The 17305-nt window shown below is 48.2% G+C and overlaps 1 protein-coding gene across 1 annotated transcript in view; it reads right to left on the bottom strand.

Annotated features, from left to right (window-relative positions):
• Positions 1-17305, bottom strand: part of LOC139168639 (IgGFc-binding protein-like) — a 60338-nt gene that overhangs the window by 28682 nt on the left and 14351 nt on the right. The window contains exons 22-60 of the mRNA XM_070754261.1: positions 16744-17030; positions 16240-16403; positions 13774-13879; positions 10531-10566; positions 10272-10307; positions 10013-10048; positions 9495-9530; positions 9236-9271; positions 8977-9012; positions 8718-8753; positions 8459-8494; positions 8200-8235; positions 7682-7717; positions 7423-7458; positions 7164-7199; positions 6905-6940; positions 6646-6681; positions 6387-6422; positions 6128-6163; positions 5869-5904; positions 5610-5645; positions 5351-5386; positions 4833-4868; positions 4574-4609; positions 4315-4350; positions 3797-3832; positions 3538-3573; positions 3279-3314; positions 3020-3055; positions 2761-2796; positions 2502-2537; positions 2243-2278; positions 1984-2019; positions 1725-1760; positions 1466-1501; positions 1207-1242; positions 948-983; positions 689-724; positions 430-465 (exon numbers count right to left, since the gene is read on the bottom strand). Coding sequence (XP_070610362.1) covers positions 430-465; positions 689-724; positions 948-983; positions 1207-1242; positions 1466-1501; positions 1725-1760; positions 1984-2019; positions 2243-2278; positions 2502-2537; positions 2761-2796; positions 3020-3055; positions 3279-3314; positions 3538-3573; positions 3797-3832; positions 4315-4350; positions 4574-4609; positions 4833-4868; positions 5351-5386; positions 5610-5645; positions 5869-5904; positions 6128-6163; positions 6387-6422; positions 6646-6681; positions 6905-6940; positions 7164-7199; positions 7423-7458; positions 7682-7717; positions 8200-8235; positions 8459-8494; positions 8718-8753; positions 8977-9012; positions 9236-9271; positions 9495-9530; positions 10013-10048; positions 10272-10307; positions 10531-10566; positions 13774-13879; positions 16240-16403; positions 16744-17030 — 1853 coding nt within the window. The remainder of the gene's footprint in view (positions 1-429; positions 466-688; positions 725-947; positions 984-1206; positions 1243-1465; positions 1502-1724; positions 1761-1983; positions 2020-2242; positions 2279-2501; positions 2538-2760; positions 2797-3019; positions 3056-3278; positions 3315-3537; positions 3574-3796; positions 3833-4314; positions 4351-4573; positions 4610-4832; positions 4869-5350; positions 5387-5609; positions 5646-5868; positions 5905-6127; positions 6164-6386; positions 6423-6645; positions 6682-6904; positions 6941-7163; positions 7200-7422; positions 7459-7681; positions 7718-8199; positions 8236-8458; positions 8495-8717; positions 8754-8976; positions 9013-9235; positions 9272-9494; positions 9531-10012; positions 10049-10271; positions 10308-10530; positions 10567-13773; positions 13880-16239; positions 16404-16743; positions 17031-17305) is intronic.

The following is a 17305-nucleotide window of genomic DNA, read 5'->3' as shown; positions in this document are numbered from 1 at the left end:
CTGACTCATTGTCAGTCGACTCTGTTTTACAATTGGAGTCGAGGTCGGCCCGTATCTGAACGACTTTATCAGCGAAAAACGTGTTGAAATCCTCGGCACTACTCTGCAAGGGCTCCCCAACTCCCCCCTGGTTGAGAAGGGAGCAGGTCACCCTAAACAGAGCGGCCGGGCGGGATTCCGCTGATGCAATCAAGGCGGCATGGTACGCGCATCTTGCCACCTTGAGCGCACCGTAGGATCAACCCTCCAATTGTCATTCATCCCTGAGGAGGAGGGGAATCTGTGTCCTTATCAATGGATCCACAATGGCTGAGGAACATCCCACTGACCTTCAATCTCCCCCTATCATGGCCATCACTGAGAAAGTGGCTGTTTTCAGGAATGTCCTTCAAACCTCATCAATAAAATAAAGTTGACGAGCAGCCTTACCTGGAGTAGTGGGCTCTGTGGGTGGAGGTGTTGATCCTGTTAAAGAAAGGAAAGAGTTCCACTTAGGATCAACCCTCCAATTGTCATTCATCCCTGAGGAGGAGGGGAATCTGTGTCCTCATCAATGGATCCACAATGGCTGAGGAACATCCTACTGACCTCCAATCTCCCCCTACCATGGCCATCACTGTGAAAGTGGCTGTTTTCAGGAATGTCCTTCAAGTATTGTCATGAAAGTAAAGTTGAGGAACAGCCTTACCTGGAGTAGTGGGCTCTGTGGGTGGAGGTGTTGGTCCTGTTAAAGAAAGGAAAGAGTTCCAGTTAGGATCAACCCTCCCATTGTCATTCATCCCTGAGGAGAAAGGGAATCTGTGTCCTCATCAATGGATCCACAATGGCTGAGGAACATCCTACTGACCTCCAATCTCTCCCTATCATGGCCATCACTGAGAAAGTGGCTGTTTTCAGGAATGTCCTTCAAACCTCATCATTAAAATAAAGTTGAGGAGCAGCCTTACCTGGAGTAGTGGGCTCTGTGGGTGGAGGTGTCGGTCCTGTTAAAGAAAGGAAAGAGTTCCACTTAGGATCAACCCTCCAATTGTCATTCATCCCTGAGGAGGAGGGGAATCTGTGTCCTTATCAATGGATCCACAATATCTGAGGAACATCCTACTGACCTCCAATCTCTCCCTATCATGGCCATCGCTGAGAAAGTGGCTGTTTTCAGGAATGTCCTTCAAACCTCATCATTAAAATAAAGTTGAGGAACAGCCTTACCTGGAGTAGTGGGCTCTGTGGGTGGAGGTGTTGGTCCTGTTAAAGAAAGGAAAGAGTTCCACTTAGGATCAACCCTCTCATTGTCATTCATCCCTGAGGAGGAGGGGAATCTGTGTCCTCATCAATGGATCCACAATGGCTGAGGAACATCCTACTGACCTCCAATCTCTCCCTATCATGGCCATCACTGAGAAAGTGGCTGTTTTCAGGAATGTCCTTCAAACCTCATCATTAAAATAATGTTGAGGAGCAGCCTTACCTGGAGTAGTGGGCTCTGTGGGTGGAGGTGTCGGTCCTGTTAAAGAAAGGAAAGAGTTCCACTTAGGATCAACCCTCCAATTGTCATTCATCCCTGAGGAGGAGGGGAATCTGTGTCCTTATCAATGGATCCACAATATCTGAGGAACATCCTACTGATCTCCAATCTCTCCCTATCATGGCCATCGCTGAGAAAGTGGCTGTTTTCAGGAATGTCCTTCAAACCTCATCATTAAAATAAAGTTGAGGAACAGCCTTACCTGGAGTAGTGGGCTCTGTGGGTGGAGGTGTTGGTCCTGTTAAAGAAAGGAAAGAGTTCCACTTAGGATCAACCCTCTCATTGTCATTCATCCCTGAGGAGGAGGGGAATCTGTGTCCTCATCAATGGATCCACAATGGCTGAGGAACATCCTACTGATCTCCAATCTCTCCCTATCATGGCCATCACTGAGAAAGTGGCTGTTTTCAGGAATGTCCTTCAAACCTCATCATTAAAATAAAGTTGAGGAGCAGCCTTACCTGGAGTAGTGGGCTCTGTGGGTGGAGGTGTTGGTCCTGTTAAAGAAAGGAAAGAGTTCCAGTTAGGATCAACCCTCCCATTGTCATTCATCCCTGAGGAGAAAGGGAATCTGTGTCCTCATCAATGGATCCACAATGGCTGAGGAACATCCTACTGACCTCCAATCTCTCCCTATCATGGCCATCACTGAGAAAGTGGCTGTTTTCAGGAATGTCCTTCAAACCTCATCATTAAAATAAAGTTGAGGAGCAGCCTTACCTGGAGTAGTGGGCTCTGTGGGTGGAGGTGTCGGTCCTGTTAAAGAAAGGAAAGAGTTCCACTTAGGATCAACCCTCCAATTGTCATTCATCCCTGAGGAGGAGGGGAATCTGTGTCCTTATCAATGGATCCACAATATCTGAGGAACATCCTACTGACCTCCAATCTCTCCCTATCATGGCCATCGCTGAGAAAGTGGCTGTTTTCAGGAATGTCCTTCAAACCTCATCATTAAAATAAAGTTGAGGAACAGCCTTACCTGGAGTAGTGGGCTCTGTGGGTGGAGGTGTTGGTCCTGTTAAAGAAAGGAAAGAGTTCCACTTAGGATCAACCCTCTCATTGTCATTCATCCCTGAGGAGGAGGGGAATCTGTGTCCTCATCAATGGATCCACAATGGCTGAGGAACATCCTACTGACCTCCAATCTCTCCCTATCATGGCCATCACTGAGAAAGTGGCTGTTTTCAGGAATGTCCTTCAAACCTCATCATTAAAATAATGTTGAGGAGCAGCCTTACCTGGAGTAGTGGGCTCTGTGGGTGGAGGTGTCGGTCCTGTTAAAGAAAGGAAAGAGTTCCACTTAGGATCAACCCTCCAATTGTCATTCATCCCTGAGGAGGAGGGGAATCTGTGTCCTTATCAATGGATCCACAATATCTGAGGAACATCCTACTGATCTCCAATCTCTCCCTATCATGGCCATCGCTGAGAAAGTGGCTGTTTTCAGGAATGTCCTTCAAACCTCATCATTAAAATAAAGTTGAGGAACAGCCTTACCTGGAGTAGTGGGCTCTGTGGGTGGAGGTGTTGGTCCTGTTAAAGAAAGGAAAGAGTTCCACTTAGGATCAACCCTCTCATTGTCATTCATCCCTGAGGAGGAGGGGAATCTGTGTCCTCATCAATGGATCCACAATGGCTGAGGAACATCCTACTGATCTCCAATCTCTCCCTATCATGGCCATCACTGAGAAAGTGGCTGTTTTCAGGAATGTCCTTCAAACCTCATCATTAAAATAAAGTTGAGGAGCAGCCTTACCTGGAGTAGTGGGCTCTGTGGGTGGAGGTGTCGGTCCTGTTAAAGAAAGGAAAGAGTTCCACTTAGGATCAACCCTCCAATTGTCATTCATCCCTGAGGAGGAGGGGAATCTGTGTCCTTATCAATGGATCCACAATATCTGAGGAACATCCTACTGACCTCCAATCTCTCCCTATCATGGCCATCGCTGAGAAAGTGGCTGTTTTCAGGAATGTCCTTCAAACCTCATCATTAAAATAAAGTTGAGGAGCAGCCTTACCTGGAGTAGTGGGCTCTGTGGGTGGAGGTGTCGGTCCTGTTAAAGAAAGGAAAGAGTTCCACTTAGGATCAACCCTCCCATTGTCATTCATCCCTGAGGAGGAGGGGAATCTGTGTCCTTATCAATGGATCCACAATATCTGAGGAACATCCTACTGACCTCCAATCTCTCCCTATCATGGCCATCGCTGAGAAAGTGGCTGTTTTCAGGAATGTCCTTCAAACCTCATCATTAAAATAAAGTTGAGGAGCAGCCTTACCTGGAGTAGTGGGCTCTGTGGGTGGAGGTGTTGGCCCTGTTAAAGAAAGGAAAGAGTTCCACTTAGGATCAACCCTCCCATTGTCATTCATCCCTGAGGAGAAGTGGAATCTGTGTCCTTATCAATGGATCCACAATGGCTGAGGAACATCCTACTGACCTCCAATCTCCCCCTACCATGGCCATCACTGCGAAAGTGGCTGTTTTCAGGAATGTCCTTCAAACCTCATCATTAAAATAAAGTTGAGGAGCAGCCTTACCTGGAGTAGTGGGCTCTGTGGGTGGAGTTGTTGGTCCTGTTAAAGAAAGGAAAGAGTTCCACTTAGGATCAACCCTCCCATTGTCATTCATCTCTGAAGAGGAGGGGAATCTGTGTCCTTATCAATGGATCCACAATGGCTGAGGAACATCCTACTGACCTCCAATCTCCCCCTACCATGGCCATCACTGCGAAAGTGGCTGTTTTCAGGAATGTCCTTCAAACCTCATCATTAAAATAAAGTTGAGGAGCAGCCTTACCTGGAGTAGTGGGCTCTGTGGGTGGAGGTGTTGGTCCTGTTAAAGAAAGGAAAGAGTTCCACTTAGGATCAACCCTCCCATTGTCATTCATCCCTGAGGAGAAGGGGAATCTGTGTCCTCATAAATGGATCCACAATGGCTGAGGAACATCCTACTGACCTCCAATCTCTCCCTATCATGGCCATCGCTGAGAAAGTGGCTGTTTTCAGGAATGTCCTTCAAACCTCATCATTAAAATAAAGTTGAGGAGCAGCCTTACCTGGAGTAGTGGGCTCTGTGGGTGGAGGTGTCGGTCCTGTTAAAGAAAGGAAAGAGTTCCACTTAGGATCAACCCTCCCATTGTCATTCATCCCTGAGGAGGAGGGGAATCTGTGTCCTTATCAATGGATCCACAATATCTGAGGAACATCCTACTGACCTCCAATCTCTCCCTATCATGGCCATCGCTGAGAAAGTGGCTGTTTTCAGGAATGTCCTTCAAACCTCATCATTAAAATAAAGTTGAGGAGCAGCCTTACCTGGAGTAGTGGGCTCTGTGGGTGGAGGTGTTGGCCCTGTTAAAGAAAGGAAAGAGTTCCACTTAGGATCAACCCTCCCATTGTCATTCATCCCTGAGGAGAAGTGGAATCTGTGTCCTTATCAATGGATCCACAATGGCTGAGGAACATCCTACTGACCTCCAATCTCCCCCTACCATGGCCATCACTGCGAAAGTGGCTGTTTTCAGGAATGTCCTTCAAACCTCATCATTAAAATAAAGTTGAGGAGCAGCCTTACCTGGAGTAGTGGGCTCTGTGGGTGGAGTTGTTGGTCCTGTTAAAGAAAGGAAAGAGTTCCACTTAGGATCAACCCTCCCATTGTCATTCATCTCTGAAGAGGAGGGGAATCTGTGTCCTTATCAATGGATCCACAATGGCTGAGGAACATCCTACTGACCTCCAATCTCCCCCTACCATGGCCATCACTGCGAAAGTGGCTGTTTTCAGGAATGTCCTTCAAACCTCATCATTAAAATAAAGTTGAGGAGCAGCCTTACCTGGAGTAGTGGGCTCTGTGGGTGGAGGTGTTGGTCCTGTTAAAGAAAGGAAAGAGTTCCACTTAGGATCAACCCTCCCATTGTCATTCATCCCTGAGGAGAAGGGGAATCTGTGTCCTCATAAATGGATCCACAATGGCTGAGGAACATCCTACTGACCTCCAATCTCCCCCTATCATGGCCATCACTGAGAAAGTGGCTGTTTTCAGGAATGTCCTTCAAACCTCATCATTAAAATAAAGTTGAGGAGCAGCCTTACCTGGAGTAGTGGGCTCTGTGGGTGGAGGTGTTGGCCCTGTTAAAGAAAGGAAAGAGTTCCACTTAGGATCAACCCTCCCATTGTCATTCATCCCTGAGGAGAAGGGGAATCTGTGTCCTCATTAATGGATCCACAATGGCTGAGGAACATCCTACTGACCTCCAATCTCCCCCTATCATGGCCATCACTGAGAAAGTGGCTGTTTTCAGGAATGTCCTTCAAACCTCATCATTAAAATAAAGTTGAGGAGCAGCCTTACCTGGAGTAGTGGGCTCTGTGGGTGGAGGTGTTGGCCCTGTTAAAGAAAGGAAAGAGTTCCACTTAGGATCAACCCTCCCATTGTCATTCATCCCTGAGGAGAAGGGGAATCTGTGTCCTCATTAATGGATCCACAATGGCTGAGGAACATCCTACTGACCTCCAATCTCCCCCTATCATGGCCATCACTGAGAAAGTGGCTGTTTTCAGGAATGTCCTTCAAACCTCATCATTAAAATAAAGTTGAGGAGCAGCCTTACCTGGAGTAGTGGGCTCTGTGGGTGGAGGTGTTGGCCCTGTTAAAGAAAGGAAAGAGTTCCACTTAGGATCAACCCTCCCATTGTCATTCATCCCTGAGGAGGAGGGGAATCTGTGTCCTCATAAATGGATCCACAATGACTGAGGAACATCCTACTGACCTCCAATCTCCCACTATCATGGCCATCCCTGAGAAAGTGGCTGTTTTCAGGAATGTCCTTCAAACCTCATCATTAAAATAAAGTTGAGGAGCAGCCTTACCTGGAGTAGTGGGCTCTGTGGGTGGAGGTGTTGGTCCTGTTAAAGAAAGGAAAGAGTTCCACTTAGGATCAACCCTCCCATTGTCATTCATCCCTGAGGAGAAGGGGAATCTGTGTCCTCATAAATGGATCCACAATGGCTGAGGAACATCCTACTGACCTCCAATCTCCCCCTATCATGGCCATCACTGAGAAAGTGGCTGTTTTCAGGAATGTCCTTCAAACCTCATCATTAAAATAAAGTTGAGGAGCAGCCTTACCTGGAGTAGTGGGCTCTGTGGGTGGAGGTGTTGGCCCTGTTAAAGAAAGGAAAGAGTTCCACTTAGGATCAACCCTCCCATTGTCATTCATCCCTGAGGAGAAGGGGAATCTGTGTCCTTATCAATGGATCCACAATGTCTGAGGAACATCCGACTGACCTCCAATCTCCCCCTACCATTGCCATCACTGCGAAAGTGGCTGTTTTCAGGAATGTCCTTCAAACCTCATCATTAACATAAAGTTGAGGAGCAGCCTTACCTGGAGTAGTGGGCTCTGTGGGTGGAGGTGTCGGTCCTGTTAAAGAAAGGAAAGAGTTCCACTTAGGGTCAACCCTCCCATTGTCATTCATCCCTGAGGAGGAGGGGAATCTGTGTCCTTATCAATGGATCCACAATATCTGAGGAACATCCTACTGACCTCCAATCTCCCCCTACCATGGCCATCACTGAGCAAGTGGCTGTTTTCAGGAATGTCCTTCAAGTATTGTCGTGAAAGTGAAGTTGAGGAGCAGCCTTACCTGGAGTAGTGGGCTCTGTGGGTGGAGGTGTCGGTCCTGTTAAAGAAAAGAAAGAGTTCCACTTAAGATCAACCCTCCAATTGTCATTCATCCCTGAGGAGAAGGGGAATCTGTGTCCTTATCAATGGATCCACAATGGCTGAGGAACGTCCTACTGACCTCCAATCCCCCCCTACCATGGCCATCACTTCGAAAGTGGCTGTTTTCAGGAATGTCCTTCAAACCTCATCATTAAAATAAAGTTGAGGAGCAGCCTTACCTGGAGTAGTGGGCTCTGTGGGTGGAGGTGTCGGTCCTGTTAAAGAAAAGAAAGAGTTCCACTTAGGGTCAACCCTCCCATTGTCATTCATCCCTGAGGAGGAGATGAATCTGTGTCCTTATCAATGGATCCACAATATCTGAGGAACATCTTACTGACCTCCAATCTCCCCCTACCATGGCCATCACTGTGTAAGTGGCTGTTTTCAGGAATGTCCTTCAAGTATTGTCGTGAAAGTAAAGTTGAGGAACAGCCTTACCTGGAGTAGTGGGCTCTGTGGGTGGAGGTGTTGGTCCTGTTAAAGAAAGGAAAGAGTTCCACTTAGGATCAACCCTCCCATTGTCATTCATCCCTGAGGAGGAGGGGAATCTGTGTCCTCATCAATGGATCCACAATGGCTGAGGAACATCCTACTGACCTCCAATCTCCCCCTATCATGGCCATCACTGAGAAACTGGCTGTTTTCAGGAATGTCCTTCAAACCTCATCATTAAAATAAAGTTGAGGAGCAGCCTTACCTGGAGTAGTGGGTTCTGTGGGTGGAGTTGTTGGTCCTGTTAAAGAAAGGAAAGAGTTCCACTTAGGATCAACCCTCCAATTGTCATTCATCCCTGAGGAGGAGGGGAATCTGTGTCCTTATCAATGGATCCACAATATCTGAGGAACATCCTACTGACCTCCAATCTCCCCCTATCATGGCCATCGCTGAGAAAGTGGCTGTTTTCAGGAATGTCCTTCAAACCTCATCATTAAAATAAAGTTGAGGAGCAGCCTTACCTGGAGCAGTGGGCTCTGTGGGTGGAGGTGTTGGCCCTGTTAAAGAAAGGAAAGAGTTCCACTTAGGATCAACCCTCCCATTGTCATTCATCCCTGAGGAGAAGGGGAATCTGTGTCCTTATCAATGGATCCACAATGTCTGAGGAACATCCGACTGATCTCCAATCTCCCCCTACCATGGCCATCACTGCGAAAGTGGCTGTTTTCAGGAATGTCCTTCAAACCTCATCATTAACATAAAGTTGAGGAGCAGCCTTACCTGGAGTAGTGGGCTCTGTGGGTGGAGGTGTCGGTCCTGTTAAAGAAAGGAAAGAGTTCCACTTAGGGTCAACCCTCCCATTGTCATTCATCCCTGAGGAGGAGGGGAATCTGTGTCCTTATCAATGGATCCACAATATCTGAGGAACATCCTACTGACCTCCAATCTCCCCCTACCATGGCCATCACTGAGCAAGTGGCTGTTTTCAGGAATGTCCTTCAAGTATTGTCGTGAAAGTAAAGTTGAGGAGCAGCCTTACCTGGAGTACTGGGCTCTGTGGGTGGAGTTGTTGGTCCTGTTAAAGAAAAGAAAGAGTTCCACTTAGGATCAACCCTCCCATTGTCATTCATCCCTGAGGAGAAGGGGAATCTGTGTCCTTATCAATGGATCCACAATGGCTGAGGAACGTCCTACTGACCTCCAATCTCCCCCTACCATGGCCATCACTGCGAAAGTGGCTGTTTTCAGGAATGTCCTTCAAGTATTGTCATGAAAGTAAAGTTGAGGAGCAGCCTTACCTGGAGTAGTCTGCTCTGTGGGTGGAGGTGTCGGTCCTGTTAAAGAAAAGAAAGAGTTCCACTTAAGATCAACCCTCCAATTGTCATTCATCCCTGAGGAGAAGGGGAATCTGTGTCCTTATCAATGGATCCACAATGGCTGAGGAACGTCCTACTGACCTCCAATCTCCCCCTACCATGGCCATCACTGCGAAAGTGGCTGTTTTCAGGAATGTCCTTCAAGTATTGTCATGAAAGTAAAGTTGAGGAGCAGCCTTACCTGGAGTAGTGGGCTCTGTGGGTGGAGGTGTTGGTCCTGTTAAAGAAAGGAAAGAGTTCCAGTTAGGATCAAACATCCCATTGTCATTCATCCCTGAGGAGAAGGGGAATCTGTGTCCTTATCAATGGATCCAGAATGGCTGAGGAACGTCCTACTGACCTCCAATCTCCCCCTACCATGGCCATCACTGCGAAAGTGGCTGTTTTCAGGAATGTCCTTCAAACCTCATCATTAACATAAAGTTGAGGAGCAGCCTTACCTGGAGTAGTGGGCTCTGTGGGTGGAGGTGTCGGTCCTGTTAAAGAAAGGAAAGAGTTCCACTTAGGGTCAACCCTCCCATTGTCATTCATCCCTGAGGAGGAGGGGAATCTGTGTCCTTATCAATGGATCCACAATGGCTGAGGAACATCCTACTGACCTCCAATCTCCCCCTACCATGGCCATCACTGTGAAAGTGGCTGTTTTCAGGAATGTCCTTCAAGTACTGTCATTAAAGTAAAGTTGTGGAGCAGCTTTACCTGGAGTAGTGGGCTCTGTGGGTGGAGGTGTCGGTCCTGTTAAAGAAAAGAAAGAGTTCCACTTAGGATCAACCCTCCCATTGTCATTCATCCCTGAGGAGGAGGGGAATCTGTGTCCTTATCAATGGATCCACAATGGCTGAGGAACATCCTACTAACCTCCAATCTCCCCCTATCATGGCCATCACTGCGAAAGTGGCTATTTTCTGGAATGTCCTTCAAGTATTGTCGTGAAAGTAAAGTTGAGGAACAGCCTTACCTGGAGTAGTGGGCTCTGTGGGTGGAGTTGTCGGTCCTGTTAAAGAAAGGAAAGAGTTCCAGTTAGGATCAACCCTCCAATTGTCATTCATCCCTGAGGAGGAGGGGAATCTATGTCCTCATCAATGGATCCACAATATCCGAGGAACATCCTACTGACCTCCAATCTCCCCCTACCATGGCCATCACTGAGAAAGTGGCTGTTTTCAGGAATGTCCTTCAAGTATTGTCATGAAAGTAAAGTTGAGGAGCAGCCTTACCTGGAGTAGTGGGCTCTGTGGGTGGAGGTGTCGGCCCTGTTAAAGAAAGGAAAGAGTTCCACTTAGGATCAACCCTCCCATTGTCATTCATCCCTGAGGAGGAGGGGAATCTGTGTCCTCATCAATGGATCCACAGTGGGTGGAGAACATCCTACTGACCTCTAATCTCCCCCTAACATGACCATCACTGCGAAAGTGGCTGTTTTCAGGAATGTCCTTCAAACCTCATCATTAAAATAAAGTTGAGGAGCAGCCTTACCTGGAGTACTGGGCTCTGTGGGTGGAGTTGTCGGTCCTGTTAAAGAAAGGAACGAGTTCCACTTAGGATCAACCCTCCCATTGTCATTCATCCCTGAGGAGGAGGGGAATCTCTGTCCTTATCAATGGATCCACAATGGCCGAGGAACATCCTACTGACCTTCAATCTCCCCCTACCATGGCCATCACTGAGAAAGTGGCTGTTTTCAGGAATGTCCTGTTGTGAAAGTAACGTTGAGGAGCAGCCTTACCTGGAGTAATGGGCTTATTAATGGATCCACAAGGACTGCAGAACATCCTATTGACCTCCAACCTCCCCTAATTATGCCCACACTGGACAACTGTCGGCTTTCAGGAATGTCCTTCAAGAATGTCTTTCAACACATGGAAAAACTATATACAGTATACATAACTTTAAAAATCCATTTCATATAACTAAATCTTTAAAAAACACTAATAGAATTGAAACCATCCATTACCATTCACACATCAAAACATCCTGCATTCATCTGCCTGAGGACCATGGTCTAATGGCCCCAAGTCTGGCGGCATAAATAGGTCTTTAGGTTGTTATGGAAGGCGAGGAGGTTGGGGGCAGTGCGAATATCCGGGGGAAGCTGATTCCAGAGTGCCGGGCCCCCCACAGAGAAGGCTCTTCCCCAAGGCCCAGCGAACAACATTGTCTGGTTGATGGGATCTGGAGAAGGTTGACTCTGTGGGACCTAACTTGTCGCTGGGTCTCATGCGGCAGAAGGCAGATCCGGAGGTAACCTTTTCTGATGCCACATATGGCTTTATAGGTCATAACCAACACTTTGAATTATGCCCAGAAACTAATCGGCAGCCAATGCAGTCCACGGAATGGTGGAGATATATGGGCATGCCTTGCAAGGCCCATGACCGCTTGTGCGGCTGCATTTTGGACGACTTGATGTTTCCGAACACTCTTCAAAGATCGCCCCATGCAGAGAGCATGAGGGACCTGAAGAAGGATCAGCTGATAGAAACATTTCTGGGCATGGTCCACAATTCTGGGTTTTCCCCAGTGTGAATAAGGAGGGACCCAAGTTGGCTAGATTGTCTGGCAGCTCCCTATACAAGGGCTTTGTCCGGAGTGTCAACAGTTGCCAAATGAAGAGCTCTTGTTCTGAAGCCCCTTCTGTCTGCCTCTTCCATTCCCCCCATCTTACAAGAACCTTGACAAAAGGTAGGAAAAAGTCAAGGAAGGCACCAGAAAGGTTCCATTGGGAGAAAGGGAAAGCGCCAACCACAGGCCCTTTATTTTATTTTTTTAAATATAGTTCTTATTGAAGTTTAAAATTTAAAGGGAAATATAAACATATAAACAATAACAACAAAAAGAAAAGGAAAAGAGAAAAAGGAAAGTAAACATACACATAGCACTTTACATACATTTACAAAAACATTAACATCAAACATCTTCCTTGCATTCTTTTGTTTTCTTGTTTTGGCAAATACAGTCAGGAAAAGTCATTTCGGTTATTAAAATTTAATAACCGTGTCAACCACGTGCTCCCTGTGCCAAGACCTGCAGCAGGCTGGTGAGGAGGGGAACTAGCCTCAGGTGTGTCCTTTTCTTAGCCACCAGGACTGGAAACCAAACCCCCAACCCATCAAAAGTGGGAAGTGTAAGCTTCAGCCTTAAAGATACTCACCTGGAGTTATCGGAGGTGGCGGCTGTGTGGTTGTAGGTGCATAGAAACATAGAAACATAGAAGTCTGACGGCAGAAAAAGACCTCATGGTCCATCTAGTTTGACCTTATACCATTTTCTGTGTTTTATCTTAGGATGGATCTATGTTTATCCCAGGCATGTTTAAATTCAGTTCCTGTGGATTTATCTACCATGCCTGCTGGAGGTTTGTTCCAAGCATCTACTACTCTTTCAAGTAAAATAATATTTTCTCAGTTTGCTTCTGATCTTTCCCCCTAAATAACTTCAGATTGTGTCCCTTTGTTCTTGTGTTCACTTTCCTATTAAAAACACTTCCCTCCTGGACCTTATTTAACCCTTTAACATATTTAAGCATCCTACTTGCTTTACCTACTGCCCGACTACACTGCTCACCCATTCTGAGGCTGTCAGAAATCACGACCCCTAAATCCTTTTCTTCTGAAGTTTTTGCTAACACAGAACTGTCAATACAATACTCTGATTGAGGATTCCTTTTCCCCAAGTGCATTATTTTACATTTGGAAACATTAAACTGCAGTTTCCATTGCTTTGACCATTTATCTAGTAAAGCTAAATCATTTACCATATTACAGACCCCTCCAGGAATATCAACCCTATTGCACACTTTAGAGTCATCGGCAAATAGGCAAACCTTCCCTACCAAACCTTCCCCTACGTCACTCACAAACATATTAAAAAGAATAGGACCCAGAACAGACCCTTGTGGCACATCGCTTGTAACCTGTCTCTGCTCAGAATACTCGCCATTAACAATAACTCTCTGATGTCTACGCTTCAGCCAGCTTGAAATCCACTGAACTATCCAGGGATTAAGTCCAATCTTCACTAACTTATCTATCAGCTCTTAATCTTCACTCATTTATCTATCAGGTACGCCTTCACTCAGGGGGCACAGAGAAGAAGGAGAAAGAGAAGGAGAGGGAGGGAGGAGGAAGGAGAAGGGAGAAGAAGGAGGAGGAGGGGAAAGGAGGAGCAGGAAGCATCTCCCTCACCTGAGCCACCCTCTGAAGCCACCCTTGCGCTAACCGAGGTAAGACTTAAACCCTTGGAATAGATTCCTAGGAATTTGGGTCCCTCCTTATTCACACTGGGGAAAACCCCGAATTGTGGAACATGCCCAGAAATGTTTCTCTCAGCTGATCCTTCTTCAGGTCCCACCACCAAGAAAGGAATAACGTTTGACAACTTACCTGGGCAATAGCCGTCCTGTACAGAGATGTCATCCACGGCCACGTCGCTGCGGAAGTCCTCTCCCCGCTCTCCTTCCATCTTTATCTAGGAAGAGAAGAAGACCTCCAGTGTGTTTCACGTAGGGACAAATGCCATGATATCAGCCAGATGTTTGGCTGTAAAGCGGTCACCCTCGGCCTTACCTTCACCTTGCCTTTGAGAGCTACACTGAATTCTGCTCTCCTCCATCGGCTGCCCTTGTTCCCCGTTTCTGACCAGACCAGGACAGCTGGGGCATCATCCAAGATGACATAAAAGCGCAGGGCCATTGTGTGGCTTACGCCATACATATGATACCAGAAGCTGAAGCACATGGGCCCCTGAAGGTCACAAGTGGGGCTGACCAAGTGTGTCACGTCCCCAGGATTGGCATCGTTTCCCTCCAGGTAAATGAAGAAACCCCCTAAAGGAAGAGAACAGAGGTCAGCGCAAGGGGCTTCCTCGGCCCAGGGCAGTCCAAGCTGCCTGGGGTCCCTCAGAGATCGCTCTCTCCTGGTCCGATGCCTTGAACTTCCAAGGACACAAACCCCTGGGGCAAGTGCTGCAACCTCTCTCCAGCAAGACTCTTGTCCTTGGCCTGTGGGCCCCACATCTCCATCTCACAAGGCGGACTCCTTCGGGGAAGGTAGCCCAGATGGGAGGGCAGCCAGGGGACCATCGGGGAGCAGAGAGGCGGCAACTGCAAAACATCCAGCTCTGCGTGTTTCAATCCCTCCATTGGAGGGCAGGAAGGAAACTGGTGGACGGGTCCAAGCAGAGGATCAATATCTCCCAGGCCTTCAGCCCACCATGATCAGAACTCTCCATTGATGAGTGAGAGATTATTTTTTTTGTGGGGGGGGGGATGTTTTAAAGAGAAAGATTCGTGTTTCTTGATTATGGTCCCATTTTGGCCCTTGTTTTCTTCTTATGCACCCCGTGCACTGCTATGGACTGAGTTGTGTGCTACCCAAGGGTTGAAAGGAATAAAACAATCGTTCCCATCTTGGAGATTCAACAGTTGGGATTCCTACACTGAGCAGCTATTGGATTCCCTCAGGCAAAAGGCTCTTCCTGGCTATAATGTGCTACCAAAGAAGGAAAAGGACAAGGATTGTTCCTCTGGGAACTTGGGAAGGACCACTGTCCCAGTCTCACCTCCAGTGGTGTGGTCATACATAGGTCCTGTGTTTGGCGAGGGCGTTGGGCCTTTGTGCCGTCTCCAGTCAAATTGGTCAGTGGATGATTGTTTCCAGGAACAGAAATCCTTCTCAAAAGTGCAGGAGAACTCGCAAGGGAGTGAGGAACCTGGGAACAGAACAGAAAGGAGACCGGGGTGTGTCGTTGGAAGGAAGATCTGGAAATCTTGAAAGGGCTAAGGGGGGGGGGGGGCGGCAGTGGAGGCAGCCGGTGACACAGAGAGTTCGATGGACTGGGGGTGACAGAAATGGCAGCTGGCAAAATGGGGTGGCTGTTTTGGGCAGCTCTGTGCAATGTTCAGCACCCATTGGCCAGAACTCTCTGGATCTCCACCAGAAATGTTTCCACAAAGAGAAAATACTTCTGTGCGTGTGGGACAAGTTATAAGGACCGGAGCTCCATGGACTCTCAAGCCACAGCTGAGGACATCATTCCCCCCGCAGTCCTTTCTCCCTGGTCAACATGAATCAGTGTCCAGGTCTCAGGAGGAACGTCATTGCGTGAAAGACAGAAGAAGACAATTGGTGACTAGATCAACTCTGGCTTTGAGCAGGTTCGCCTGGGCTTGAAGGGTTTCGGCTGAGAGTGGAATTTTTAGGGATATTCGTTATCTACGATGTCCACTGCAGGGACATCATTGGCTTAAAGATTCAAGGGACAACTGGAGAATGGCCCTTCTCTGGCTTGGAGGAGATTCCCCTGAGGCGGGAAGGTTCAGACCAACGGGGGAACCTCCAGAGGTGGCAGTTATGGTCAGGTCTGATCCCCTCTCTATTGTGTTTCACGCACAGGGAGAAAGACTGACAGGCTGCACAGGGAAAGGGGAGGGAGAGCCAGGCCTTGGACTGCCCTTCCGTGTGTCCAGTCAGGAGCACAGACTCCCTCCTGCACAATTCCTTGCAAAGAGGGAGAAGGATCACGGCCACGGCTAATGAGAGGAAGACACTCAACCTGCCCCCAAACGTTTGGCCTTTCCCCTCTGACAATTCCAGGCAACCTTCAAGCAGAATTGCTCCACTCTCAGAGAGAAGCACCCAGGCCTCAGTCCGGCCCTCCATTCTGGAGGGAAAATACCAGCTGCTGATTGGCTAGACTGTCTGGCGGCTCCCTATAAAAGGGCGGGCCCTCAGATGGATCTTCTGCTGGAGTGTCAATTGTTGCCAAATGAAGAGCTCTTGTTCTGAAGCCCCTTCTGTCTGCCTCTTCCATTCCCCCTGACTAACAAGAACCTTGGCAAAAGCTAGGAAAATGTCAAGGAAGGCACCAGAGAGGCGTCACGGCTGGCCCTGCTTTGTTCCAAGGGGAGCATGGGGGGAAAGGAGAGGGTCAACCAAGTGCTCACTGTGCCAGAGGTGACGCAGGCTGGTGGGGAGGGGAACTCGCCCCAGGTGTTCTCACTGAGATCTGATTGTAGCTCCCCCTTTTCACATTCAGGCTAGCGGGGATATACCCAAGCCGTACAACAGCTCTACTCACAGACAGTCTCCTTTTCCCAGTCCCCAAGGTCGGCCCCGTTCTCTTCGCATGCCGTGGCATAGGCTTCCAGGCTTCGGCACAGCTGCCCTTGGTCTCCCCCAGTGGCACACTGGTCATACACGCAGCTTTCAAAGTACAGCTGAGGAGGGAGGCTGCCGTGGCAGGCGCTGAAAGGCCCGTTGGAGGACAGAATCACTCTGCACAGAGCTTCGACCACTGCCTCTTGCACGGGGTCGCAGTGGGGTGGATCTATGGGAGGATCCGGGGAACAGCTAGAGACAAAAGAAAAGCCAACATTAAAACACTTTTTGTTTCGATGGCCAAAGGGAAATGTACATAGATTTTTTTTTTGGCTCAATTGGACGTCATGTTCTGGCCCTAGGAGGCTGCAAGTGCTGAAGAATTGAATGAAGAACAACTGTGTCTCCTTTAAAAAGGAACTTTTTTGAGTTCCTTTCCTCTAATAAGTTGGGATCCTTATCGTTATACAAGATACTGCACCGTGTGTGTTCAACGGGCTGACCGATTCCGATTTCACAGTCGGTATCCGAGAACCCCATCCGGAAAACATGGTGGACCCCTGAAAGCACCTTGTTGGTCACAGCCACTTACCCCCAATCCTCATCTTCCACTCTCCAGCTGTTGCCAAATTGGTTGGCGTCGGTCACCAGCATCCCATCTGGCTGTTGGAAATCATCCAGCTGGCTGCCCGAGTACGTGCCGCACAGCCCACAGAGGTGTCCCTGGTATCTCTCATCCACTTGGATAAGCAGCTGATGGTCCCCATCAAACATCACCCGAAAGCCAAGGGGGCTGTCAACAACCACGTACGGAAGCTGTTCCTCCACCTGAATGACTGACTGTAGCCTCAGAGGAAGATCCACTTTGGCCCCATTCAGCTGTAGGGAGGGAAAAGAGTCAGGGGTCCTTAGTGACAGCTTTAACCCCCCCCCCCGGGGGCCCTCATTTCATCCACGAGTTACAAATATTCTCCTATACCGGAAGAAGGAGCTTCATGCCATGGGATTTCTGGAGCGGACCACAAGTGCTTGTATTTTACCACATCCTCCTGCATGACCACCTCCCCCACACAGCTGGAAGGATGGCCGGAGGACCTTGCAAAGCCTCCGACTGTACATTCCTATCCAGCACACGATGCTACCAAATCTGGTGT

The sequence above is a fragment of the Erythrolamprus reginae genome, chromosome 5, assembly GCF_031021105.1.
Source record: "Erythrolamprus reginae isolate rEryReg1 chromosome 5, rEryReg1.hap1, whole genome shotgun sequence".
NCBI classification, from domain to species: Eukaryota; Metazoa; Chordata; class Lepidosauria; order Squamata; family Dipsadidae; genus Erythrolamprus; species Erythrolamprus reginae.
The sequence above is the reverse complement of the archived record's forward strand: the minus strand, read 5'-3'. Positions and strand labels throughout refer to the sequence as shown.